Consider the following 26,219-nt stretch of genomic DNA (forward strand, 5'->3'; position numbering starts at 1 on the left):
CTCCTGAAGAGGTGATGTTGGAGCAGAGGCCTGAAGGAGGTGAGCAGACAGCCACGGGGGTGGCTGTGAGCTGGAGACAGCATGGGCAGGCCAAGTGACCCTGAGCCGGCCACCAACCTCAGGTCGCCACAGTTCCATCCTCCATTCCAGGTGTGGGCACTGGAGGGGTGCCCAGGATGCCCACCCCCAGGGAGTGCACCCGGCAGGCAGGAAGGGGTTAACCTCAGACTCCTGTGCTCCCCCCTGATCAGGGTCCTGGCTCCCAGTTCCCAGCCACCCACCCACCCCCAGGGAGTGCACCCAGCAGGCGGGAAGGGGTTAACCTCAGACCTCCGGGGCTCCCCCCAAATCAGGCCCAGGCCGCTGGAAGCCCCAGTTGTGGCCCCAGGAGGGACCCGCTGGCCCCTCGCCTGCCCGCCCGCTTCTCTGCCCAGCCGCCGACCGGCTTTCATCTGCTCACAGGGGGCCGATTCACAGCGGACCACCCCGGGCCCAGCACCCGCCTGCGATGCCGTGCGGCTGTTAAGAGCCGGGTGTAAATCTCCTGACAGGCCACAGAGCGGGCCTTGGGCCCGGGTGCCCCACCCGTGAGGCCGGGCAGACAGTGGCCGCTGTGTCTGAGCTGTGGCCGCACCAGGCCCGGGCCGGGTAGCCAAGGAGGTGGCCAAGAGGCTTCAGATGGCAGAAGGGCCCCATGGCTGGGGCCCACATTGTCGCCCGCAGACCGCGCCTCTCCCGCGGCCCCACCCAGCACTGCTGCTCCTGGCTCCCGGCTCCAGTTGGCCTGCTGCCCTTCTCGCCCCCTCCAGGGCAGGACACGGAGCTGGCCTCCTGCCAGTCCGGCCTTGCTGCCAAGGAGCCCAGCTGTACTCTCTCTCAGAGGTCTCGGGAAGCCAAGACCTTAGCAGCTGAGCTACATGCACCCTGCTCACCCTTCCGGGTGTGCCCTTCGCCACTTGCCTCCACTTTCCCATGTGGAAAATGGGTGTGATGGTAGCAGCCTCCCAGAGGATCATCATGGCCCCTGGAGATGATACGTGTGGCGTGCCCAGCACAGTGTGTGGCCCATCGAAACTGTCTGCTCACGTGGTTGCCACACTCGTCTCGGGGAGCTTGTGTTGGGCCCGGGTGAAGCCAGGGCATGGCCCTGACGGCCCCCGGGTTTCCCCCTGGAAGCACCAGATTCCTGGCAGTCCCTGAGGACCCAGTGCTGGCCCAGGGACGAACGATGCCTGGGAGTAGAGAGAAGGGAGGCCCCTCCGCTCCCGCTGGAACCCAGCCCTGGTCCTCAGGCTTCTGCCGCTGTGACCCCCGGGTGAGTCACCCGCCCGGCTGGGATCCAGTATTCGTCCCCCAACTCTGATCCTTCTCGCACACCTGTGAGGCTACATCCACACACCTGCCCCCAACACTTCCCCCCGACTACTGACTAGATCATTGAAGAGGAGCTGTGAATCTTGAGGGTGTTTCATTCTCCCCAGCCTGTCTGCACCCTCAGGAGTTAAGAGTGTGAGCTCCGTTTCACAGATGACACACCGGAGGCCCAGAAGAGAGAGTGACCTGCCCCAGTCACCACTGGGTGAGAGCTGCCCGGGACAGGCCCTGGGTCGCTGGGGCCTGGAGGCTCACACACGAGGTCAGAGCCTTGATCAAGATGACATCGGAGGGGCCCTCAGTGAGTTGAGGCCAGCTGCTTGCAGGGGGTCGGGCCGCCAGGTCCAGACGGCAAGGGGGGTGCCCTCCCCCAGCGTCCCATCCTCGCTCTATTCAGAAACACTTGGGGGCCTGTCCTTTGGCTCAGCCTTAGCCCAGGGCTTAGACAGTACGATAACCACTCGACGGGTGTGGAAACCGAGGTCCAGAGGGAGGAGAGGGACTTGGGGGTTTAGAGCAGGGTTTGAGTTTAGAAGTTTGGACCGGGCTTCAGAGTGGGGTGGGGCTCCTGCTGGGGTCCACTGAGACCCTCTCATCTGCCTTTTCCCGGGCCTGTCCTCCAGGCCCTGGGCCTAGGCTGGGCCCTAACAGCCAACCGTTTGGATCCCCCCCACCCCGACTTTGCAAACCCAGGCCCTGTAGGGTGGGCTCCAGGAAGGCAAGGTGGCCAGGTGCTTCTGTGTGACCTCGAGCATGTCACTGAGCCTCAGTTTCTTTACCTGTGTACTAAGGACAGTGGTGCACACCTCTCTACCCGCCCCCGCCGCCATGGGGATGATGCAGGTGAAACAAGGCAGAGTGTGGCAACTGCTGAGACCCTGCAGAGGAGAAAGGGCTCAGTAAGCGTCAGCGCAGTTTTCCTTTGCATTACTGCTAGCTACTGCTCTTAGCCTTGCAGAGGAGCTGTGGGGCTCCGTGCTGGGAGAAGGGGGCTTCCTAGAGGGGGTAGGGGCCTCTTGGACTGAGCCCCAAAGGACAGGAAGACTCCTGACGGGCTGTACCTGAGCCGCTGCCCTGGAGTGTGCGAGGCAGAGAATACTAGAGAAACCCTGTGAACAGCCGTGGAAGGAGCAGGCGGAGGGGCCCCGAGCCAGCAGCCCCTGCCTCCCTTCCTTCTGGGGCCGCTTCCTCGCCAGTGGCTAGTTCTTGGAGTCTAAAGTCAGGGACTTTTGAAGCTGGAGGGGCCTCGGGGAGCAGTATGTACAGAGGGGAAACTGAGTCCTAGCGTGAAAGGGCTGGGCCCCTGGTGACCCGGTGAACTGGGCCAGGGCTCCCCATCCCCAGCTCTCACTGTGGGCGGCGGAATGAAAGAGGTCTATTCTGAAGGCTCATCTTCTTTCCTTGGGCACAGGGAGTTCCGTTCTGCTCCCAGTGTGAAGGCTGGGGCCCCTTGGCTCTGAGACTCTCTGGCGCCCTGGCCCCATGGAGCCGCCTGGGCTCCCTTTCGGCCCTCCCAGGCCTTGACTCAGGGGTTCCACAGCAACACGGAAGCGGTTCCCCCACGTGCTGTGAAAACTCCCCTCCAGGAAGTCTGCCCTTCGCGAAAGTAGGGTAGCGTGTGGTTGGAGCGTATGCGCCGGGACCACATTACCTGCTTTATATCCCAGACCAGTCGCTTAGCATAGGGTTCATCTTGAAGCCTCAGTGGCCCCATCTGTACAATGGGGACGAAAGGGAAGTATCCGGAGAAGGAACACTGGACTTGGGATCAGGGGTCTGGGTGCCGACACTGGCTCTGCTGGCCTGGCTTTGTGTCCCAGACAGGACTCACCGTCCTGGCCTCAGTGTCCCGGTCTCCACATGGAGACGATAATCCTGCCTTCCTTGGCGTGAGCTGGGTTAGAGGTGACCACACAGGGGACAGTGACCTGGGTGGGTGGAAAGCATCCAGAGACCCGCAGGGGCACCGTGTGGCCCACCCACTGTGGCTTGGGGTGGGGGAAAGGGGTGTGACTCGAGCGCAGCTACCGGCTACCAGGCTGCGGGCGGTCCTTGAACCCAGGCGAGCTGTGAACCCCGCCCTCCTTCCGTCGGCCCGCAGGCGTCTCTGTAAACACTCTGTACTCAGTGTGACTCAGAAACGGGACTCTATCCGCCAGCGACAATAACAGCAAGGCCTGAGGGTTTGCAGCAGCTTTTGTGTAGGCCCATTGGCTCACTTCAAGCTTGTGGTTGACTAAGACACCCAGATCCTTTGCACCGAGCTGCTGTCAGGTCAGTCTGCGGTCTCCACATCTCTCCAGCCGGCTTCCTGCCTGTTGAGATTGTTCTCAGTGCGTTCATGATCCAGCTCATCCACGTCACCCTGCCGTCCCCAGTGGCCGCAGCAGCCAGGGCGAGAGCACGCCCTCCAAGGCCTTCCAGGACCGAGGCTGAGCCCCGTGGCACTGCCCTGGAGACCCTTTCCCCAGGGCTATCCATTAGTCAGTCCTCGATGGCTCACGTTAGACAGCCAACCAGAAAATGAAACCTCAAACTTGGAGGCTGCAAACTGGCAACCCCTGAGCAGGACACATTGTGCCAAGTGGGTTATTTTGTTGTTGTTGTTGGTTTCAGTATGCCGGGCTTCCCTGGCGGCTCAGCTGGTAAAGGATCCGCTGCAATGCAGGAGACCCTGGATCTCCTAGAGAAGGGAATAGCTACGCACTCCAGTATCCTAGCCTGGAGAATTCCATGGACTGTATATAGTCCATGGGGTCGCAAAGAGTCAGACATGACGGAGTGACTTTCACGTTTCAGTATTTGGGTTAATCGCCGACATATATAATACGGGAGATTTCACAGAAAAGCAGGTTTATGGCTTCTGGTAAATTGGAAACGCAACACTGGGCCCACCTCCATTGGGGCATCAGTCAGCTGGGCTGGATGGCAACTGCCCCTTCTACAAGGCTCACCCTCTCCAGTCTGCCCCAGTCCCCACCCATTCCATCTGCCTCATTTATGAGACTTGTCTGGTCCCCTTAAGCATCTGAGTTTGCAGCCTCAGCTCCAGCCAAACTCACCCCAGCCCACGTTTTTCCTGTCCAGGAGTCCTGGGAGGCAGTAGTGGGGCCTGGCTGGTGTCAAGTGGGCTCATTTTGGCTGCCATGTATCCCATCGGCCCGGGCCTGGGCCCTCCTTGGAGGAGAAATTGGGTTTCTTGGTTCTTGGTGGCTTGCTGAGCCCAGTGTGGCCCCCAGGACAACCGGTTCCATTCCTCGGGGCTCTCAGATGCCTATGTGAGCTGGTGGCAGGGGTGTGGAGCCAGCCTGGGGGACTGTGGGTACCAGAATCCATTGTATCCTCATTTGAAAATCAGGAATCAGGCCCATTCTGCAGCCTCTAGCTCTGTCCCCTCGTTCTCAACAGCAGTGAAGAGTCCCATCACACTTTCCCGGGCCCCCCAGGGGGGCCATATTCTGAGACTGTCGTCTTCTTTCTCTGTCAAGCTAGAAAATTCCTCATGGCAGACCCCAGGACTCAGGCAAGCCTTCGCCTCTCCCCCAGCCCATTCCCCACACTTCTTTTCCAAGAATCCCAGGTCTAGAAAATCCTCCCCACTTCCTCGCTGTGTGACCTCAGGCAAGCCTCTTTACCTCTCTGAGCCGCAGCCCTGTTGTCTTATAGAAAGAGGACCAGGCCAGCCTGCCTGCCTCAGCAGGAGTGCGGGACACACATGGGCTCAGTGAGGCCACTCTGCCCCGACTCATGGCTCCTCACTACACCCCAGGGTGGGCTCCCAAGGTTTTGCGGAAACTCTGTGGTTTCTCTGAGGCAGGGGTACTCTCTCCATTTATCAGATAAGGAAATTGAGGGGCCCCCACCCGGGTGGGCTATGGAAGAGCAAGTTACAGAATGATACAACCAGGCTGAGACCATTCAAGGAAGTTCCATGAAAAACTTGCTGTGTGTTTTCCATGCACATGAAACCCTAAAGAAGGCCTGGAAAGAAAGACCTCCAAATTGATCACTTGGGGATTTCTGGGCAGGATTTAGGGTGGGTCAGAGGAGCCACCTGTAATGCTTTTCTTTTTGTAGATGTTCACGTGTTGCTTGTGAAATGTAAAATGAGTAATTGAAAAAGTTGTGCGTGTGTGTATGTGTGAGGGGGTGATCCCTGTAAGCCTGATGTCATTCAAGAAGGGTTGAGGGTGGCCTTGACTGGCTGCTTAAAAGCAGGGCCACGGCCATCTTGACCCTGCCAGCTCCTCCAGGGTCTTGCAGACGAGGCTGGGGTCCTTCTTATATGGTAATGGCAGAAGAATCCTGCAAGACGCTGGTAGTTTCTCCAAGCTCAGTGCCCCAAGCAGGTGCACTTATCCCCCTGTCCCCAGCTTCTGGGCAAAGATGGGAGTCCGGCCCCTCACACAGTGCCCCGCAGCACTTGCTGGCATCCTGGTGACTTTATCCTCCTGTCTGAGGCCCAGAGGGGAGAAGGCATGTGCTGGGGGTTCCCAGGTAGCTCTGGACTGGAGGAGCCGGCATTCCCATCCTGGGCCTTGTCTCATTCCTCTTGCAGATGGAAATGCTGGGGGCGGGGGCAGGGAATGCTGGGAGCAGAGAGTGGTACCATCCCTGGGCTCTCTCCCTGCCTGCCACAGAGCCTGCCTGAGCCCCTATGTATGCCTGTTGCCTCAGATTTCCCTTCTGCCAAAAAGTGTAACATAGGGACTTCCCAGGTGGTCCAGTGGCTAAGACTCCCCACTGGCAGTGCAGGGTCCAGAGTTCGATCCCTAGTCAGGGAACTAGGTTCCACATGCCCCAGCTAAGACCCGACACAGCCAAATAAGTGAAAGTAAATATTTTTTTACAAGTGTAACATAGAGGTGTAGATCTCGGGCTTTGAGTTGAACTCCCAAGTTCAGATCTTGACTCCACAACTTACTGGCTGTGTTGCCTCACCTGTGGCATTGGAAGGTTAGGGTAACATCATGGCAGCCGCAGGGCGGCCCGTACTGACTGTTCTCTGTTCAGAAAAGAGGTGGGTAACGGCCTATGGGACCTCCCTGCAGAGGCCTAAGGTTAGACCGCAGGTCCAACGGAGCGAGGCGTTTCTGCCCACCCCACCCCCATCCCCACCCCATCCCCACCCCCACCCCCACCCCGAGACTCGGGGATGAGCTGCTCACGGGCTCCATGCTCTGCAGGGCATCGGCAGAAGCTGGAGGACCAGACCAAGGCGTTCCCCGACCGCTTCGGAGAGCTGGAGCGTCTGCGCATGCGGGTGACGCCCAGCACGCCCAGCCCCCGGAGCTCGCTCAGCACCACCAGCCACTTCGGCAGCCAGGCCCAGACCCCCATCCAAGGTATGTCACCCAGCGGGGATGGTGGCTGGGGTGGGCAGGGGCCGGGGGCATTAGGGGCCTGGGCTTGGTCCCTATGCCCCAGAACGGAAGCTCGTAGGAAGGTCCTTGACTGCACCGCCCTGGTCTTAACGACGGGAGTGCGGGTGCCCACTTGCTCTGACACTCATCCTGCTCTGAGGGCCTGCTCAGCCCGGTCCTGGGCTCAGCCCTTCCTTCCTTCACTCAGCAAATAGATACTGCCACCCTCCCTGTGCCATCACAGTGCCGGGCCTCAAGGATCAGTGTGAACAGGCAGACACAGTCCCTTCCCTGCCCCGCCAGGAGCTCCCTGTCCCCTGCGGGAAATAGCCATTGGTCCCCCAGTGTGCCTATTTGAGTTGGACAGGACCTGCCCCAAGAGCCTGAGACAGACATCTGTCTCCCGAGGACATGGTGGGCCCCCAAACCTTGCCTTTCTCATTTGAAAGCACAGTGGTTGGTGGATGCCTCTGCATGGGCCCTGGTGACGTTCAGATGATCTCACTGCGCTCAGAAAAACTTGTAAAGTCAGGTTGTAGCCCTGAAGGGACACAGAACTTTCACCTAAGAAAGGTCCCCGCCAACCCAGAGCCTTCCCAGACAGGGAGGAGGAGGAGGGGGGCCTCTGGGCGGAGGCGGGGGATGGAGTCCCTCCCCATGGCCGGATGGACCCGGCAGGCCGTGGGAGCCCCGGCCTCAGGCGGACCGTCCAGGTGCACGGGGCCTGGTGCGCAGCTGTCCGGGTTCTCCTGGCCAGTAGGATGGGTGCAGGGGGCTGAGTGCATGGCTGACCCTCAAGCTAGGCGGGGACAGAACGCGTTCATCCCCAGTGCCAGACGAGGCTGGGAGGGCCGGCTGCCATCAGGCGCCGCGGGTTTGTGTCCTTTCTCAGCCCTCCGGGTCTGGTTAGATCCCATTTGGCAGATGTGTGAACTGAGGCTTCAGAGGTGAAGGGCCACCCTTGGGTCACACAGACCATCACTGGCCAGATTCAAAACGTCCATAGCACCTGCCCTTGGGCACCTCCTGTACTTCTGAGGGCCTAGGGGGTCCCTACTGTGTCTCTCTGTTAAAGGAGGCCCTGCCCTCAACCCTGGCCGTGTGTGCCAGGCATGATGCCACACTGAAGCATTTGATGAAGCCCCCTGGCATGAAGAGAAACTTCCTCCCTTCTGGCCTAGGGAGCTGGGCCTTGGCCCTGCTGAGCCCTGAAGGTAGGGAGAGGCTCCCATCACCCCCCCACCCCCCCCCCCACGCCCTATCCTGCAGCTCTGGGCCAGGGGCTGTCCACTTTTGAGACACTCAACTCTTGAGCCTGGGGGATTGCAGGGTGGAGGGGTCTGGGCTCGGGATGCAGGGAGAGGTCTTCTGGGCTTGTGCCCAGCCCTACCCAGAAGCTGTCTGTGTTTCCGTCGCCCATCAGCTGGCCTCGGTGCAGGTGAAGTGGTCTCAGATGCTTCAGTGTGGCATCATGCCTGGCACACATGGCCAGGGTTGAGGGCAGGGCCTCCCTTAACAGAGACCCAGTAGGGACCCCCTAGGCCCTCAGAAGTACAGGAGGTGCCCAAGGGCAGATGCTATGGACGTTTTGAATCTGCCATGGTGGGGCTGGCACCCAGCCAGGGGCTCCTGGACCCCAGCAGGTGGGCACAGAGTGGTGTCCCAGCCAGCAGCTCCCATGGAAGGGTAGCCCCCCTCCCCTTTCCAGCTGTGTGGACATGGCTTGGGAAGCAGCACCTGACGGAGTCTGAGACAGACCTACTCACCCCTGTCTAGCCCCAGAGGGCCTCGCCTGGCCCAGCAGCAGGCAGAGGCCCTGCCTCCCTGGGGCCTGTGTGGGACACCAGCTCACCCCACCCCACCCCTTTGGAGTGAGAGGTAGGGCTTCTGACATCCAAGACCAGGCAAGGAGCTTGACCTTTGCAGTCAGGTAGGCTCTGCTGGCTGTGTGATCTCAGGCAAGTCGCTTCCCCTCTCTGAGCCTCAGTTTTCTTATCTCTAAAATGGGAAGAAGGAGGTATCTGTCACAGAGGAGTTGTTGGCAGAGCCAGGCTTGGGGAATCCCTCTTTCTGACCCTCCCCTCCTGGTGGGACAGATCTCTGCCTTCAGACTCCCATCCTGGGGGTCCTTTTCAGGGCACCCCCCACCACTCCTCTTGGTTCCTGTTAACAGCTTTGACCCCCCAGCTTTGGTCACTGGCAAGCAGCGCTGAGGCCCCAACCCTCCCATTCCCCAGCCCCCAGCCCCCTGGCTGTGGCCGCCCACAATGGGGGCTTCTCACAGCTCAAAGGCCTCATTCAGCCACCATGCAGCAGCTGGGGCAATTTGGAGAAGAAAATAAACATTTCCTTCCAGTGTTGGGATTGGCTGCTCGACAGCGGCCTGGCCAGCTCGGGTTTCCTGGGGCTACTGGGCTGGAGGGGGTGAGGGGTTGGGGGGGGCAGGAGCTGAGGGGTGCTGGGGGCAGATGCTCCCCCCGCCACCCTGCCCTAGGAGGGAGACGGAAGGGGATGGTGGCAGATCCAGGCAGGCCTGCCTGCGGCCCATGGGACCGCCCAAGGGCCGCACACACCTGCGCCCACCCGGCACAGCCCCTGTGTTTCCCAGACTGTGGTCCTGTCATCGCATCCTGTGGCCCCTGTTTGGGCTCCCTTTGTTTTGAAAAAAGCCTTCCCTGTCATGGGGCAGCACTCACTTCCCTGAGCTCAGAGCAAGGTGTTAGCCTCATGCTCCGCTCTTCGGGGGGTGCCAGGCGATGCCTGCAAGGGTTCTTCCCCGGGGTTGGGAGGTGAGGACAGGAGCCAGGCTCCCCTGACCCCCTAGGCTTCGGGGCAGCACTAACCAGTCAAGGGATCTGTTAGGGAGGGTACCAGTTGTGCCAGAAGACCCCAGTCTCCTGGACCCTCACCCCCTACATCTTCCCAACGTGGAGCCTGGGGTACAACATCGCATTCTGGTCCACATCCAGGACCAGAGCCTGCTGCTGAGGAGGTAACCCCCAGCTGAGCCGGGAAGACCCCAAAGCCCAGAGAGGTTGCAGGTGTCTGAGGCCACACAGCGCCTCAGGCAGATCTGGGAAAGCAAAGCCTGAGAGCACCTGCAGCTCTTATCCCAGCCGCACCTCAGGCCCTGCAAGCAGTGCCCTCCCAGAGCTGGCCAGGGGAAGGGCTGGGCACCTCCTGAGTCCTCTCTGGCCCCTAGTTTTTGGTGGACAAAGGGCTTGGGGACAGACTGACTTCCAAGTGGAACTGCTGCTGGGAGCTCACCTGCCCGCCCCCAACTGCTGCCCAGAGTCACCCCTGTGGCCAGGGTACGAGGAGGACCATGGTCAGGGGTTCATCTTTGCTGGGCCCCAAATGGGCTGGTTTTCCTGGGTGCCAGGAACGGGAGGTGTCACAGCCACAGCAGCAGCACAGGCCCTCATCAGGCCCCAGCTCAGTGTCAGCACTTTGCATGCATTAAATCCCTAGGGCCTGTTACCGTCTCCATTTTTCACGTGGGATAGCCCGATGCACAGAGAGGTCAAGTGACTTGCCCAGGGACACACAGCTAGTCAGTGACAGAACTAAGATCTGTATCTAAGCTTGGAGACGATACAGTTAACTTCCAGTGTGCTGCCTCAGAGATGGGACAGCTCCCCCTCAGGCACGTGTGAGTCCTCAGGACGAAGAACCCCGGGTTCCGTGCCAGGTCCAAGCTGCTGTGTGACCCTCTGGCGAGAGCCTCACCCTCTCTTAGTCTCAGGTTTCCTACTAAGGGATTTGGACTCGTTCCTGAAGCCTCTTGGGAAGTTGAGGGTTCAGGAGTCTGATTACAAAAGGTGAGGCAGAGGCTAGGATACCCTCGTCTTGGAGCCAAACCCCTGGGGGAGTCAGGGCAAGGCCTGGGCTGGACACTGGGTCTCTCTGCGATGAGGGCAGAGTCCAGGCCACCAGACCCCTCTATGTGCCATCTCACTTTGTTGTGGAGGCAGGTGAGGGTGGCATCTGACCCTCATCTGGCCACCAGGCAGCTCCAGCCTGCAGGCAGCCCTGGAGATGACAGGCCCAGGGTGAGGCCGGATGGCAGGGAAGGACAGAGCTGCTGTGGACGCAGCCCCCTCAAATGTAGTCCAGACAGCTCCCGTAGCTTCGCTGAGCCCCGCTGGGCAGAGAGGTGAGGCAGGCGCATGCACACGGGTACATCCCAGCGGGAGCAGAAAGCCGAGAGCCCCTGACAAGTTCCAGTCCCTTCCGTGCAACATGGGAGAAGCCATCTTTCTCTCTCCGCCTGTTCCCTTTATCTGCAAAAAGCAGGGCTAACTTCTTATCTTGCAGGACCACCAGAGACCCTTTTTACACCCACGGTCTTCCCAGCTCTTACTTAACCCAGAGGGAGAGAGGGAGGCAGGAGCTGTCGGGCCAGGCTGCTGGGCGGCCGGTGCTGGCCCTATCCTCAGTGTCCCCGACACCAGCAGCCCAGCTGGGGACCCAGCTTCACCCCTTCGATAGGCCTCTGCACGGCCAGGCTGTGACAAGGACTCGGGGAGGAGAGAGACAAGCCCTCTCCCTCCTCTCTCTGCCCCGGCAGGCACCCCCCGCCCCCCCCCAGCCACCCACACCCAGACACCTGCTCTCACCTGTCCTCAGGTGGGGGCCAGATTCAGGGTCCACAGGCTCCAGCCCCCAAGGGTCAGAGCAGAGCCAGATCTCGAACCGGGGGTCCCCCACATGGGCATAGGAACCAGAGCCTGAGGTCCTGCTTTGATTATTTTTTCTTTCTTTAAAAATGAGTTTATTTTTTAATTTTTGGCTGCACTGGGTCTTTGTTGCTGCCGGTGGGATTTCTCCAGTTGTGGCGAACGAGGGCTGCTCTTCCTTGTGGGGCACAGGCTTCTTACAGCGGTGGCTTCTCTTGTCGGCAGAGCACGGCTCGGTAGCCGTAGCCCGATGGCTGAGTTGCCTTGCTTTTGCGATATCTTCCCAGACCAGGGATCGAACCTGCGTCCCCTGACCTGGCAGGCGGATTCTTAACCCCTAGATCAACCAGGGCCGTCGCCCGAGGTCATCCTTGAAGAAGGGCCCCCGGGCGGAAGGAGGGCGGGAGGGTGTCGGGCTGCGACTGACCGGTCCTCTTTGCTGTTCCCCCGCTTCCACCAGGCACCTCGGAACTGAGCCCCTTCTCCGACCCCCGCCAGTTCGACCGCTCCTTCCTGCCGCCCCTCACGGAGAGCCGCTTCCCCGACCCCCGGATGCATTACCCGGGGGCCATGTCAGCCGCCTTCCCGTACAGCGCCACGCCCTCGGGCACCAGCATCAGCAGCCTCAGCGTGGCCAGCATGCCGGCCACCGGCCGCTTCCACCACACCTACCTGCCGCCGCCCTACCCGGGGGCCCCGCAGAACCAGAGCGGGCCCTTCCCGGCCAGCCCGTCCCCCTATCACCTCTACTACGGCGCGTCCTCGGGCTCCTACCAGTTCTCCATGGCGGCCGGCAGCGGAGGCGGCGGCAGCGGCGGCGACCGCTCCCCGACGCGCATGCTGGCCTCCTGCACCAGCAGCGCCGCCGCGGTCGCCACCGGCAGCCTCATGAACCCCAGCCTGGGCGGCCAGAGCGACGGCGTGGAGGCCGACGGCAGCCACAGCAACTCGCCCACCGCGCTGAGCACGCCCGGCCGCATGGACGAGGCCGTGTGGCGGCCCTACTGACCGCCTGTGTCGGAGTGGACGGCTCTCGCCGGCGGCGCACGGCGGTAGGGGGCGGTACCCCCAAGAACCTTCCAGACGAGCGCGGCGGGCCCACCTCCAAGGCTCAGGGCACCAACTGGACTTAACGCTCCAGGGCAGTCGTGGGCCCCAGATGGGTCCACCGGCCTGAGGGGCGGCCCCGGAGCTGGTGGCCGGCTCTAAGAGCGTCTCATCCCAGAGCCACGTCTTTGTACAGAGGGGTGAGGACCTCCCCCAGGACCCCGCCCCCCAGCCCAGGTCCTGTTCATCTCATCCCACATCCCTGTGGGAGAAGTCCCCTCCTGCCCCCCCCCCCCGCCCCCTGCCCCCCCTGCCCAGGGTGACCTGGCTGTCCCCAGCTATGCCCACTGCTGTCAGGGGCCCAGGCCCCCTGGACAGAGACCATCTCTTTCCCAAAGAGAGGTGGTATTTGCCCACATGGTTTGCCCTCTTATCCGCAGAGCCCTAGAAAGACCTCCCCCGGCCATTTTCCTCAGAGACCCCTCACCCCGTGGGCCCAGCCCTTCCCTCCACATTTACACAAGTTGAGTCACAACTGGAAGGTTCCCGCAGCCCTGAAGGGGGGGGCTCCCTCATGGTATGGATGAGGAAGGAACCCCTCCAGAGGTCCCGGGGGATCACTAGCAGAGATGGAAAGAGAACACCCCAGGCCCGCCCCACCCCTCCCTGAGCTCTGCTCCCCGACAACTCGTACAGCTGAGAAGCCCCAGCCCGGTCCCAGGGCCCCCCAGCAGACTGGCCTGTGACAGCAGGTCCCTGAAACCAGGGTAGGCACCTACAGATGGGTTCTCCGTGCACTTTACCAATCCAAGCCGTTCGCCCTCTCTCCTCTGGGTGGGGACTGGGAAGGGTCCCTTTTCCCCTAGGCTGGTCTCCATGTTGCCATTTTTGGCGAGAGCACCAGAACAGGACAGGTCCCAGCAGAAAGCCTTGGGGTGAGGTGTCATCATGGGGTCAGATGTCAGCCTCTGTGTCCTACCTGGGTCCAGCCAAGCTGCACACACCCCTGACCCCCAACCTCCTGAGAAGGCCCAGCCAAACCTCCCAACCTCTGACATACAACCCTCCATCTTTAACCAGTCTGCTCCCAAAGCAGTTTTGAACAACAAAAACAAAGAAAAAACAGTTGTCAAAGATGATTTTAGAAAAAGAAGTTTCTCAAACGTTTTCAGACACCCAGTCCCTTACAGGAAAAGGCCCCGTGATAGTGATTGATACTCCCCCCACCCCTCGAGGGTGTGGAATTGTTAGCTGCCCCCCCTAAAACCTCAAGATGTCACATTCCTTCAGCAGCATCCCACCAGCTGCCACCAAAGGGTAACCCTGCTGCGGAACAAAGGAGGCGCTGGCGAAAGGCTGGAATCTCACGTCTGTGGCGCTCAGGCATTCGGGTGTGAGCTGGGGCGCGGTGTCTGAGTGACGGCAGATCACAAGGGCTGTGAAGGGCTTGGCAGCCTCAGCCCCGGCTCTGCTCACGGGAAGTGCTACAGTTTGCAGATGGGAAGACAGTCCTGGCCCCGGGTTTAGGCACGTCCGAGTGTTCTGGTTCTAGAAAGGCATAAGAAACCCATGCCTGAGGGTTGTTTTTTTTTAAATTCTAGAAAGGCAGAAGTGGAAAAGGACAAGAAAACTCTTAGAAGCGTTGGGCAGCATGCGGGTTTAGTCACTTTTTATTCCCATCTTCTGTGGAGGTGGAGTCTCCTGCACACAGCGCCCCTTGGCGGTTGTCTCTGTAACAGGCCGTGGCCGGCCTGTCACCCCAGCCTGCAGCAACTGCCGGAGAAGCACACGGGATACACACTCAGGCAGGTTAGGAAGTCCTTCTGGTGGTCTTACTCAACCCCCCTCTTGCTGCAGTTTGTCTTCTGGAAAAAAATCACGTCTCCTCCCTTCAGAACAGCTGCTGGGGGATTCCACTGACTCTCAGGCGGGGCACAGGTACTGGGGGATGGCGGGCTCCCCACTCCTCCTCAGGAAGCAGCTACAAATTCACTGCCTGGTGTCTTCTCTCCTGTTCCCTGTGGTTGTAGATGGGCCCCCAGGGGGAGGCACCCTTGGGTCCCCAGGGCCCAGCACTTTGTAGCCCGCCCCCGCACAGATGACTTCACGCTTCCTGATATCCAAGCCCTGATGGGGGCAGGGACTGGAAAATAAATTGACCCCCTCGCCCCCTGCACAGTCTCTGACTAAAAGTGACGGCAGCCGTGCTGAGTCTTGTTTTTTAATGCCCATGGTGGGTGCAGACAGCTTGGGCTGGTAAAAATGGGTCCTTATTTTATAAGGCTACTTTAAAGTCATATAAGGCAAACACTGACTCAGAAAGCACAAGGAAACAAGGGGTTTGGGTACCATGTTACTGTAAGCCTATTGGTGATGGGTGCAGATTGGTTGTGACATATTGTCATGCTGAGGTGTTCAAACCTGCTATACGCATACCTTCCATAAAACTGTCCCAGGGCTGGGAAGAGGGTGGGGGAGGGATGGAAACTTGCTTTGCACTATAATTTGCTTGGTGTGTTTGTTTTTAATGCACAAGTTGCTTGTACAGTAAACCATCTTCTATACTATTTAACTGTAACATGGAATTTTGACTGATTTGTTACAATAATAGGACTCTGAGATGCCAGACCTCCAGGGCTGTGTGTATGGGGTTGGGGATAGGAGGGGGCGGTGGGAGAGGATGGACCCGCACACCAAGGCCAAGGTGGAAGAGGGCAGGCCAGGGGGCAGGATCAGGACTGACCTTGCTGTTTTGGAGACACCCCCCCTCCTCACAGCTCCCTGGCCTCCCTGCATCCAGCTCCATCAGGAATGGCCACCCTGGGCAAGGGCAGCTGGTGAGGTGTCTTCCTGGTGTGGCTGGAACACCAGGGAAACTGATGTCTGCGGGTGCCAACATCCTTCCTCCCTTCACATGCGACCCATGACTTCTCATGAGTCCACAGAACGAACAGAGCCCCTCCTCCAGCTCATCCCCCAGGCCCTGAGTTAGGAAGGGGCCGAGGCGGGTGGGCTGTGAAGTGGCCTTGGTGAGAGCCCCTCACTGGGAACTGTTTGCTGCAACACTTGACAACCTGGCAGCAATCAGAAGTGCAAGGCAAGCAGCACCAGCAGCTCCCCCACCATGCGGATGAGGGGACTGAGGTGCAAAGAGGGGGTGTCATCTGGCTCCGCCTCTCCACAGAGCTGTCTGTGGTCGATGGTGGGGCCCGTGGGTGTGATGGTGTGGGGACCCGGGTGGGCTGACTCCCTCCCCACCCCACCAGCGAGGAGGCCTGGCCCGCCGTGCCTGTCCAGCTGGGACTTGTGGAGGGGAAATTTCATAAAACAGACCTTATTTTTGAGTGCAAAGACTTCAAAAGCTAATCCCAAGACTTTGCCTTGTTCGGTTAGGTTGGTCTGCCCGAAACCCAACACCCAGCAGGAAGTTCCCATTTCTCCAGCCAAACCGTGATCCCCGCCCCTCTGCCCTGCAGCACCCCCTCTGCCCCAGGGCCAGCGGAGTCTTCTCTGAGCAGGATTCCAGCCAGAGTGCCAGGCTGGCTCTGTGGGTGTGCTCTGAGTGCCCTCTGCCCGGATGAGCAGGACTGGTCCTGAAGCAGCGTCTATAATAAGCCAACACTCTGCTTCCGTGTACGTGTTTATGTGGGGGCACTTTGGAGGGCTTCCCAGGTGGCGGTCGTGGTAAAGTACCCTGCCTGCCGAGGCAGGAGATGTAAGAGACGTGGGTTCCATCCCTGGGTTGGGAAGATGCCCTGGAGAAGGAAATGGCAACCCACTCCAGTACTCTTGCCAATCCCCATGGACAGAGGAGCCCGGCCGGGCTACAGGGTCACAAAGAGCTGGATGCAACTCGGAAGTGACTTAGCAGGCTTGGAGGGGATGACGGAGCTTCTGAGTGAGCCCCCGTCCAAGCTCCTTCCTGCCAGCCACGCTTGGGTGTCGCAGCTGAGAGAAAAGGAGGTGTGGCCTCCACAGTCCCTGACTCAGAGCTCCAGCACCTTCACCCTAGAAGGCACAGACCAGTACACTCAGCTTCCCAGAGGGAAATGGAGGTCCAGAGAAGTCGAGGACTTGCCTGAGGTCACACAATCCTGGGGCTGTTGAGGCAAGCGCTGCAGTGACTCCATCAGCCTGCAGGTGGCAGCAGACAAGGAGTGTGGACCTTCCCCTTCAGAGAAGGAGGAGAAGGGACGTGGCCTCACTTAACAGCCAGAATTCAGGTTAGGTATTAAGAAGAACTTCCTCACCTCAGGAGGGTCATCCCAGAAGGGCCTGGGAAATGTCTCGATATGGAAGAAGGGTTTTCTTCCCTTCTTGAGCTCTGTAGCCGTGGGAGGTCCCCGTCCCTCTCTGAGCCTCCCTTTTCACTCACGTTATACACGCACCTCCTATGTCCCAGGTGTGTAGCAGAACCCAGGTCCCATGACCCCTGGAGGCCCCACTTTGGGACAGAGGTTTACTTGGCTTGCCGGGAAGGTTGACGTCCCTGGCCCGGCCACTGCAGCCTACTGCTGGAGCCCTGGCCCAGGCCCCCCACCTCCTGCACCTCCCGGCCAGGGAAAGGCCTTTCTGTTCCAGAGTCTGTGAGCCCCTGAACCCTGGAATTCCAAGTCCTCGAGGACTTGGACCAGTTTGAACAGCACCTGCAGGCTCTCCAGCCCCTGCGCAGCCCTACAGGCCTGTGTCCGGCCTGGCCAGAGGCTGAGAGCAGTGGTCCAGGCCTTGGCATGTCCAGGGGTGGTCTGCTGGGCACCGGGCTGTGCTTGGCACCCCCTGCTGAGGAATGAAGTGGCCCCAGACAGAATTCTAGCCTTCTGGGCTTCTGGCCTTGGAGAAGACTTGGACTTTCGTTGGGAGAGATGGACGCCTTGGCAGGGGTATCCAGGCCCGGGGTCGGGGGGACTGTGAGGGTCAGAGGAGACTTGCAGTGAGGGGCTGCCTGTGTGGGGCCAGCCCCGGTGTTATGAGGAAGGGCCGCAGACTGCCTCTCTTCCCTGCTGCCCCAGGCTGCACCCCACAGACACAGCCAGCCAGCCCCCGCCCCCGCAGCGTGGCCCAGGGGGCAGTGCTGAGCCGCCCCAGACACCCAGACTGGCTGCGTGAGCCGGGAATGCGCCTCAGTGGGTCGGTTCATTTTGGGGTCGTAAATGAAATGAGCTGTCAAACAGACCGGGTGGTGGGGAGTGGAGGTGGGAGGCGCCAGAGTGAAAGAATGAACTGTTCCTTGAAGAACCTCAGGGTGCCCCCATTCTTCCCCACGAGGACCAGGGGAGCTGAGGTGAGGGGCCGTGTGCATCCGCATCCACACCTGTGTGGCCCAGCAGCTAGAGGAGCCGGGGAGCTGGATTCCAGGCTTCCTATTTTTAGTTTTGCAGCTCAAGGCCTGCTGTTTGTTTTATATATTTATATTCACCCGCAGAGGGACCCGGCCCGGAGCCCCGCCCAGAGGCAGCCCTCAAGCGGAGGGGAGGGGAGCAAGCCCTAGAGCCCGCTTCCTGGAGCCACCCTCCCTTGGTGCCCAGGCCAGCTGCTGAAACCGGGGTGGCCTCCTGGGTGTCCTAATGGGTGGCACCCATTTGGGCCACACACCCAACTCTGCTCTTCTGAGCTGGTATCTTCAAGGCCTTGGCCAGAGTTCATTCACTCATTCACCAGAGACCCAAGCCCCATGCCACCCCCACGGGCTGGACTGGCAAGAAAAAAATGCCCATTGATGTGCCCCTGGGGGGAGTTCACGGGGCAGGCAGACAGGAAGACAGGAGGGCTAAGCCAGGAGATCCAGGGCATGGGCGAGACGGGTTGGAAAGATGAACAGACGTTCTCTAAGCAGCAGGAGAGCCTCTGGATGGAGGGAACCACACGTGCAGAGCCTGGAGGACAGAGGTGCGTCCAAGCCGGAGTGGACAGCAGGGAACATGGAGGAATGGTGAGGGGCCTATATGGGAGGCGAGTGGCCCAGGAGGTCGCAGGGGCTGAAGGTCGAGCTGAGGGGCCTGGATTTTGGTTCTGCAGGCTCTGGGGAGTGGGGGCATGTTCAGATGGGTGTGAGTTAGGGGGACACTATGGCAGCCGGGCTGTGCACTGCACGAGGTGCAGAGACCGGCTCACAGGCGACTGCATTAGTCCAGACGAAGAAGGGTGGTGCCTGTGCGAAATGGCTGGAGGAGGCATCTTCAGCACAAAAGTCACAGGAAGGATTGTGGTTCAGTCGCTAAGTCATGTCCAACCGACTCTGCTACCCCACTGATTGCAGCATGCAGGCCTCTGTCCTCCACTGTCTCAAAGCTTGCTCAGATTCATGTCCATCGAGTCGGTGATGCTATTTAACCATCTCATCCTCTGCCGCCCCCTTCTCCCTTTGCCATCAGGGTTTTTGCCATTGAGTTGGCTTTTCCCATCAGGTGGCCAAAGTATTAGAGCTTCAGCTTCAGCATCAGTCCTTCCAGTGAATATTCAGGGTTTATTCAGGAAGGATCCAGTGCCCCAAACCTCAGACTCAAGTGTCTCTTGGTTTCCTAGGTTCATGGGATTTGATGGAGCCACTGGGGACAAAGTTTTGATGATAGTTTTTGTTGCCAAGTGTGTAATAACAGCAGCCCTACCCTCTCCATGATCCTCGGGCTCCTACCCTAAACAGGTCTTAGTGAAGCCTTATGTCCTGGCTCACGACAACCCCTCACCATCCCTGAGGTCATGTACAGCCTCTCAGACTAAAGAGTCCAGGGCTCAAAATCTGGTCCTGGCACCCCAAAAATGTAATGATTTTAAGATCTACTGTCTGAGGTTCCCAGATTCGGTGTATTGAATTTTAAAATCAAAATTTTAAAATTGAAGTATAGTTGATTTAGAATGTTTGTTTCAGGTATGTAGCATGGTGTACTCTATTTTTCAGTATTTTGCAGATGATACTCCATTAAACGTTATTACAGGATAAGAGCTGTAACAGAAGGACTGATGCTGAAGCTGAAACTCCAATACTTTGGCCACCTGATGTGAAGAACTGACTCACTTGAAAAGACCCTGATGCTGGGAAAGACTGAAGGTGGGAGGAGAAGGGGACGACAGAGGATGAGATGGTTGGATGGCATCACTGACTCAATGGACATGAGTTTGAATAAACTCCGGGAGTTGGTGATGGCCAGGGAGGCCTGGCGTGCTGCAGTCCCTGGGGTCACAGAGAGTTGGACACGACTGAGCAACTGCACTGAACTGAACTGAAGTGGATAGCTGTGATTCCCCGTGCTATATAGTATATCCTTGCTGCTTGCCTATTTTCTGCTTAGTAGTTTATATCTGTCTATTCCATACCCCTAGTTTGTCCCTTCCCCTTCCCTCTCCCCTTTGCTAACCACTAGTTTTTTAGAGAATATTGTGTGTATGCGTGTTTAGTGATGTCCGACTCTTGGCAGCCTCATGGACTTTAGCCCACCAGACTCCTCTGTCCCTGGGATTTCCCAGGCAAGAATACTGGAGTGGGTTGCCATTTCCTTTTCCAGGGGATCTTCCTGACCCAGGGATCGAAACTGCGTCTCTTGCATTCTGCATTGGCAGATGGATTCTTTACCACTGCGCCACCTGGAAAGTCCTTTAAAGAATATTATGCTTAGTGAAACAAATCAGACAGAGAAAGACAAATGCTGTATTCACTTATACATGGAATCTTAAAAAATAATACAAATGAAAGTGTATGCAAAGCAGACTCACAGATATAAGACCACATTTTAAAATTACACCAAATAATACATAGTCATGGGAGAAAATGTAGATTACACAGGTTATCCAAAAGAGCACAAGAAAGGTTACTTATAATCCCACCTCTCCAAAGATAACCATTGTTCATATTTTCAGAAATTTTTCCTCCATGCAGATCTTTGTTTTCTATAAATATATAAATATTTTTCCAGGAACAAAGTTTTTTCTAGCCAAGTACACAGTGAGTATACAGAATATCAATTAATATTATTAAAAAACAAATGAAAGGAATCTACAGAGAAATCACTGGAAGACTGTGCTTATAGCTATTTCCTGTTTTCTTCTTTATATTTTTCAGTGTTTTTTCAAGTTTTCTAAAGTGAGCACATTTGTTAGGGGCATAGGGTATTAAACTTTTAGACCTTGATAAATATCCAAGCAGAGGAGTTCAAAATCATGCTTGGACCAACTCTTCTGACATTAGCTGAGGTGTTACCTCTTCAAGGTAGCCTTCCTTGGTAACCTCATGTTGAATTGGGGGCCTTCTCTGCTTTTATATTGGAAATAATAATCAGTATCAGTTCAGTTGCTCAGTCATGTCCGACTCTTTGTGACCCCATGGACTACAGCATGCCAGGCCTCCCTGCCCATCACCAACTCCCGGAGTTTACTCAAACTCATGTCCGTCGTGTCGGTGATGCCATCCAACCATCTCATCCTCTGTCATCCCCTTCTCCTCCTTCCTTCAATCTTTCCCAGCATCAGGGTCTTTTCAAATGAGTCAGTTCTTCACATCAGGTGGCCAGAGTATTGGAGTTTCATCTTTAGCATCAGTCCTTCCAGTGAATATTCAGGACTGATTTCCTTTAGGATGGACTGGTTGGATCTCCTTGCAGTCCAAGGGACTCTCAAGAGTCTTCAACACCACAGTTCAAAAACATCCATTCTTTGGTGCTCACCTTTCTTTTTAGTCCAACTCTCACATCCATACATGACTCCTGGAAAAATGATATCTTTGATAGCTAACATTGCATGTCAGGCACTATTATAAATATTTTGCCATTTTAACTCAGCTTCTTAAGGTCTATACTATCAATATCCCCATTTTAAAGCTCAAAAAAATGAGAAACAAGAAAGGAATCCCCTCCTATTTCTAATAAGGGTAGAGCAATACCTAATAAGGGCTTCCTGGTGGCTCAGACGGTAAAGCGTCTCCCTGCAGTGCAGGACAGCTGGGGTCGATCCCTGGGTTGGGAAGATCCCCTGGAGAAGGAAATGGCAACCCACTCCAGTACTGTTGCCTGGAAAACCCCATGGACAGAGGAGACCGGTAGTTTACAGTCCATGGAGTTGCAAAGAGTAGGACACGACTGAGCGACTTTTTCTTTCTTTCTTTCTTCTTTCGATACCTGATAAAGTTGGGCTTAAATGTCCCATCCACTAAAGGTATAGGTGGCTCAAAGTAAGAGTTGACTTTAGGAAAATTTTGTTATTTCTTGCACACCTGAGTTTGTGCCCCATGAATCATCTTTGACATAAAGGCTGCCCATTAAAGGGGGAAAGAAAGGAAAAAGTTATGAGAATATGCCTTAAAAAAAAAAAAAGGAAACCAGAGATGGAAAGGACATAGACTTACAGCCCTTTCTCCACATCTGAGAATAATGCATCTGTCTTTCTGAACTGTGAACCTGAAATTAGACAGAGGCATGAAATCAAAAGACAGAAATGACATCTCTAGACCCTCCAGTGACCCCACTGCTCGTCCTGCACCCTCAAGGGTGAGGGTGCCCTGTGAATGAGGTCTCCCTGGGCGGGGGAGGGGGGGCACGGAGCCCCTGGCGGCAAGCTGCCTCACTCTGCAGGGGGACACACAGTGGGACGACCAGCTGAGGGGGCGGTCTTCCCCTCCTCAAACAAGTGCTATTTCTCTTTCCATGAAAACAACTCAGTTCTAAATCACCGACGCCTGAAACTAGAAAAATACGCGGCCCATATTATCATAAAACTATTTTAACATGGTGAGGCCCTCTGGGCAACAGGAGGGGTGGCCAGGAGCCCACAGCAGCCCCTTCCAGTTGCAGCCCCTGGAAACGCTCAGGGGACGAGAAATTTGGTTTTCATTAGCGGCGAATGTGAGCGGTTCTGTCGCTCTGAATGGACCTTTGATTCTGGCGGGCGATGGAATCTTTCCAGGACCAGTGAGTTTTGTTTTCTGTGTGCGTGTGTGTTTTTTTTTTTTTTCATAGAAAATGGGCCAGGCCCTTCTAGCTTACTTCTCCCCAAACTACGCGGGAATTAGGCGACTCCCCAACCTCTTGACTTCTAAGATCAACAGCTAGGCCTGGCAGGAGGGGCAGCCGGGACCATTTGGCTTTATTGACTCTGAGGTTTTATTAAAAATGTTATGTTTCCTTGAGGTCTGCGCCAGACCCAACAAGAAGCCCGGGCCAGGGAGGGGCTCTCCAGGCCAAGGGGATTTTCACCACCTGGAAGACAGCCCACCTTGACCTGCCTTCTCTCACCCCAGTGACCCCCAGTAGTGGCCTCTGCTTTAAAATCTCCGCAGAAAACCCTCTGGCTTGCCTCCGATTGATTTCACGTGAAAGAACACAGGCCACTCTTTGATTCATTTGACACATGTTGGTTCAGCACCCACTACCATGATGGGGGCTTGGGATGCAGCTGTGAATAAGCCAGAATCCTCAGCCCCTTGGAGCTCAGGCCCTAGTGGGAGAGAAAGACCATAAACAAGCAAATAAACATGTGCCATGATTTCAGAAAGGAATAAAGGCTACCAAGAATAAGATGGGAGAATATGATGGCGCGAGATGGAGCGCCGGAGGAGGACATTTGAAAAGGTGGTCAGCGAAGGGCCGTCTGAGGAGGGGATTCAGGCTGCCAGGAGCTTTAGCCAGGTGCAGCCGAATCTCCAGGCCAGGTGGCACCTTCCCTGAAACGTCTGGAAGGTGTCCAGCATGTCTGGAATCCGGCAGACAGCCATTGATGTGGCCGACTCTGTTCACGAGGTCCCAGACCCTATTCACGAGGTCCCACAGCAGAGGGGGGCAAAGCAGTTTGCCTGTTCCCGACAGGAGCCACAGAACCCTCTTCCTGGCCCCATCTGATCATCAAAACAACGCTCCTCTGGGCTATCTTTTTTTTCCCCTTCCCTTTAGTTAATTAATTTATTTCTGACTGCGCTGGGTCTTCGTTGCTGCGCACAGGATCTCTCTGGTTGCCGTGAGTGGTGGCTGCTCTCCGCTGCGGTGCGCTGGCTTGTCATCGCGGTGGCGTTGCTTGTGGGTCACAGGCTCTCAGGCACACGCCCTCCAGTAGGGGTGGCGCTCGGTGCACTTGCTCCATGGCAGGTGGGATCTTCCCAGACCGCGGATCGAAATCCGTGTCCCCGGCACTGGCAGGTGGATTCCTATCCACTGTTGCCACCAGGGAAATCCCAGGGGCTGTCTTAACTCAGGCACCCTAGACACAGATCCAGAGGCAGGGATGTTTGGCAGGGAGGGTGGGTTTCAGAAGTGGAATGACAAATAAGACAGAGCAGGAGAAGAAAGCTAATTACCGTGATGCATTTGGGCTGGCGATTTTCCTCCTTCTGGTCTCGCAGGGGTCTCTGGAAGGTGAATTGCACCACTGACTCGACCTCCAGGTGGCCAGTGCGACTGACCGGCCCTTCACGGGGTAGTGACCTCCCTGGTAGGCTCCCTGCGATAGGACAGACTGCAGTTCTCCAAAGAAGGGGGAAGATACGAGCTGCTAGAGCCGACCTGGCGGCCCAGAGTAGTGTCGGGAACGTCAGGAGGATCAGGAATACTGACGTGGATGCTGTCAGGACATAACCCACCCCTCCTCCCTGGGCCAGCATCCCATGCCCCTGCTGCTGGGGAAGCAGGAAGTGGCAAGAACATGGCCAGAGGGTGGGAGATAAACCCCCATGAAGATTCAGGGGTCTAACATGTTGATGTAGTGAGAAACATGGAGCTGAGGCAGGTCACACCCTCACCTCTAAGAGAAGTTGCTACATTTTTGCACCTTTGACCACATAGTAGGCACAAAGGTCCCCCACCAGGGACTTCCCTGGTGGTCTAATGGTTAAGATTCACCTTCCAATGCAGGGGTTTTGGGTTCGATCCCTGTTAGGGGAACTAAGATCCCACATGCCTATCCCACATGCCTCTCGGCCAAAAAACCAAACGCAAGCAATATTATAACAAATTCAATAAAGGCATTAAAAATGGTCCTCATAAAAAAAAATCCTCCCACCAAAAGATACATCCATATCCTTATCCCTGAAACCTGTGAACAGTTTATTTGGGAAATGGGTCATTACAGATGTAATTAAGTTAAGGATCTCAAGATGAGAGTATAATTTTGGGTTATCCGAGGAGCAGGTCCTAAATCCAATGACAAACATTCTCATAAGTGATGCACACGGGAGGAAGCCACGTGACCACAGAGGAAGAGGTTGGAGTAAAGAGGTCACAGGTCAAGGGGTGTCTGGAGCTGCCAGAGGCCAGAGGAAGAGGTCACAGGCCAAGGGGTGTCTGGAGCTGCCAGAGGCTAGAGGAAGCAAAGAAAGGATGGTTCCTGGAGACTTCAGAGAGATGCACAGCCCTGCCAACACCTTGATTTCAGGCTTCTGACCTGCAGAACTTTGAGAAAGTAAATTCTTACTGTTTTAAGCCACCTTCTTCGGCCTCTTTGAATTTCGAAACAGTGTATTATTCCACACTTGGGAATATAGCTTGGATCTGCTTATTAGGTGATGAGAAAGTTATCAACTTTGTGTGTGTGTGTTAAAATACATATAACAAAAGTTTACTATCTTTACTATTTTAAGTATACGGTTCAGTGGTATTAAATGCATTCACATTATCCTATAACCATCACCACCATCCATCCCCATAACTCTTTTCATCTTGCAAATGGAAAACTCTATATCTGTTAAATGATAACCCCCAAGACCCTGGCAGCTATCACTCTGCTTTCTGTCCCTATGATTTTGACTACTCTACGTACCTCATACACATGGGATCAGACTGTATTTGACTTTTTGTGATGGCTGATTTCACTTAGCGTTAACATCCTCAAGGTTCATGTGTGTTGCAGTATATGACAGGATTTCCTTCATTTTTAAGGCTGACTATTGTACCACTGTATGGATATACTACATTTTGCTTTTCCATCCATCCATTGATGCATACTAGGATTGCTTCCATGTTTTAACTATTTGTGAATAATACTGAGTGTAGAATATATCTTCAAAACCCCTCTTTTTATTCATTTGAGTATATACCCAGAAATGGAATTTCTGGCTCATACAGTAATTCTTTTTAATTATTTGAGAAGCCAGCATACTGGGGGGGAGGGAGATATTTTTAAAGTTGATTTACAATATTATATAGTTTTAGGAGTACAAAATAGTGTTTGAAAAATTTTATAGATTATACTTCATTTCAAGTTATAAAAATATTGGCTATATTCCCTATGTTGTATAATATATCCTTGAGCTAATTTATTTCACTAAACATAATACCTTCAAAGTCCATCCATTTGGTTGCAAATAGCAAACTTTTATTCTTTTTTATGCCTGAGTAATATTCCATTGTATATATACACCACGACTTCTTTATCCATTTATCTGTTGAAGGACACTTACGTTGCTGCCGTATCTTGGCTCTTGTAAATAATGCTGCTATGAACAGTGGCATTAGTGGTACAGAAACCTCCTGCCAGTAGAGGAGACGTAAGAGACAGGGGTTTGATCCCTGTGTTGGGAAGATCCCGTGGAGGAGAGCACTGCAGCCCACTCCAGGATTCTTGCCTGGAGAATCCCAGGGATGGGGTAGCCTGGCGGGCTACAGTCCATGGGGTAGCAGAGTCAGACGCAGCTGAAGCGACTTAGCACATGTGAACACTGGGACAGATCTTTTGAAATCAGTGCTTTCATTTTCTGCAGAAATATATCCAGGAGTGATTGCTGGATCATATGGTAGTTCTATTTTTAGTTTTTTGAGAACCACCATAGTTTCCCATAGTGGCTGCA

At 56.0% G+C, this 26,219-nt stretch overlaps 1 protein-coding gene across 2 annotated transcripts in view; it reads left to right on the top strand.

The window, feature by feature from the left end:
- RUNX3 (RUNX family transcription factor 3) overlaps positions 1 to 15,041 on the top strand; it is a 67,502-nt gene extending 52,461 nt beyond the window's left edge. For both annotated transcript variants that reach the window (XM_069575020.1, XM_069575019.1), the window contains 2 exons: positions 6,561 to 6,719; positions 11,877 to 15,041. In XM_069575020.1, coding sequence (XP_069431121.1) covers positions 6,561 to 6,719; positions 11,877 to 12,424 — 707 coding nt within the window. In that variant the 3' untranslated portion in view covers positions 12,425 to 15,041. The remainder of the gene's footprint in view (positions 1 to 6,560; positions 6,720 to 11,876) is intronic.
- The last annotated feature ends 11,178 nt before the right edge of the window (positions 15,042 to 26,219 follow it).

The sequence above is a fragment of the Ovis canadensis genome, chromosome 2 (genome assembly GCF_042477335.2).
Source record: "Ovis canadensis isolate MfBH-ARS-UI-01 breed Bighorn chromosome 2, ARS-UI_OviCan_v2, whole genome shotgun sequence".
NCBI classification, from domain to species: domain Eukaryota; kingdom Metazoa; phylum Chordata; class Mammalia; order Artiodactyla; family Bovidae; genus Ovis; species Ovis canadensis.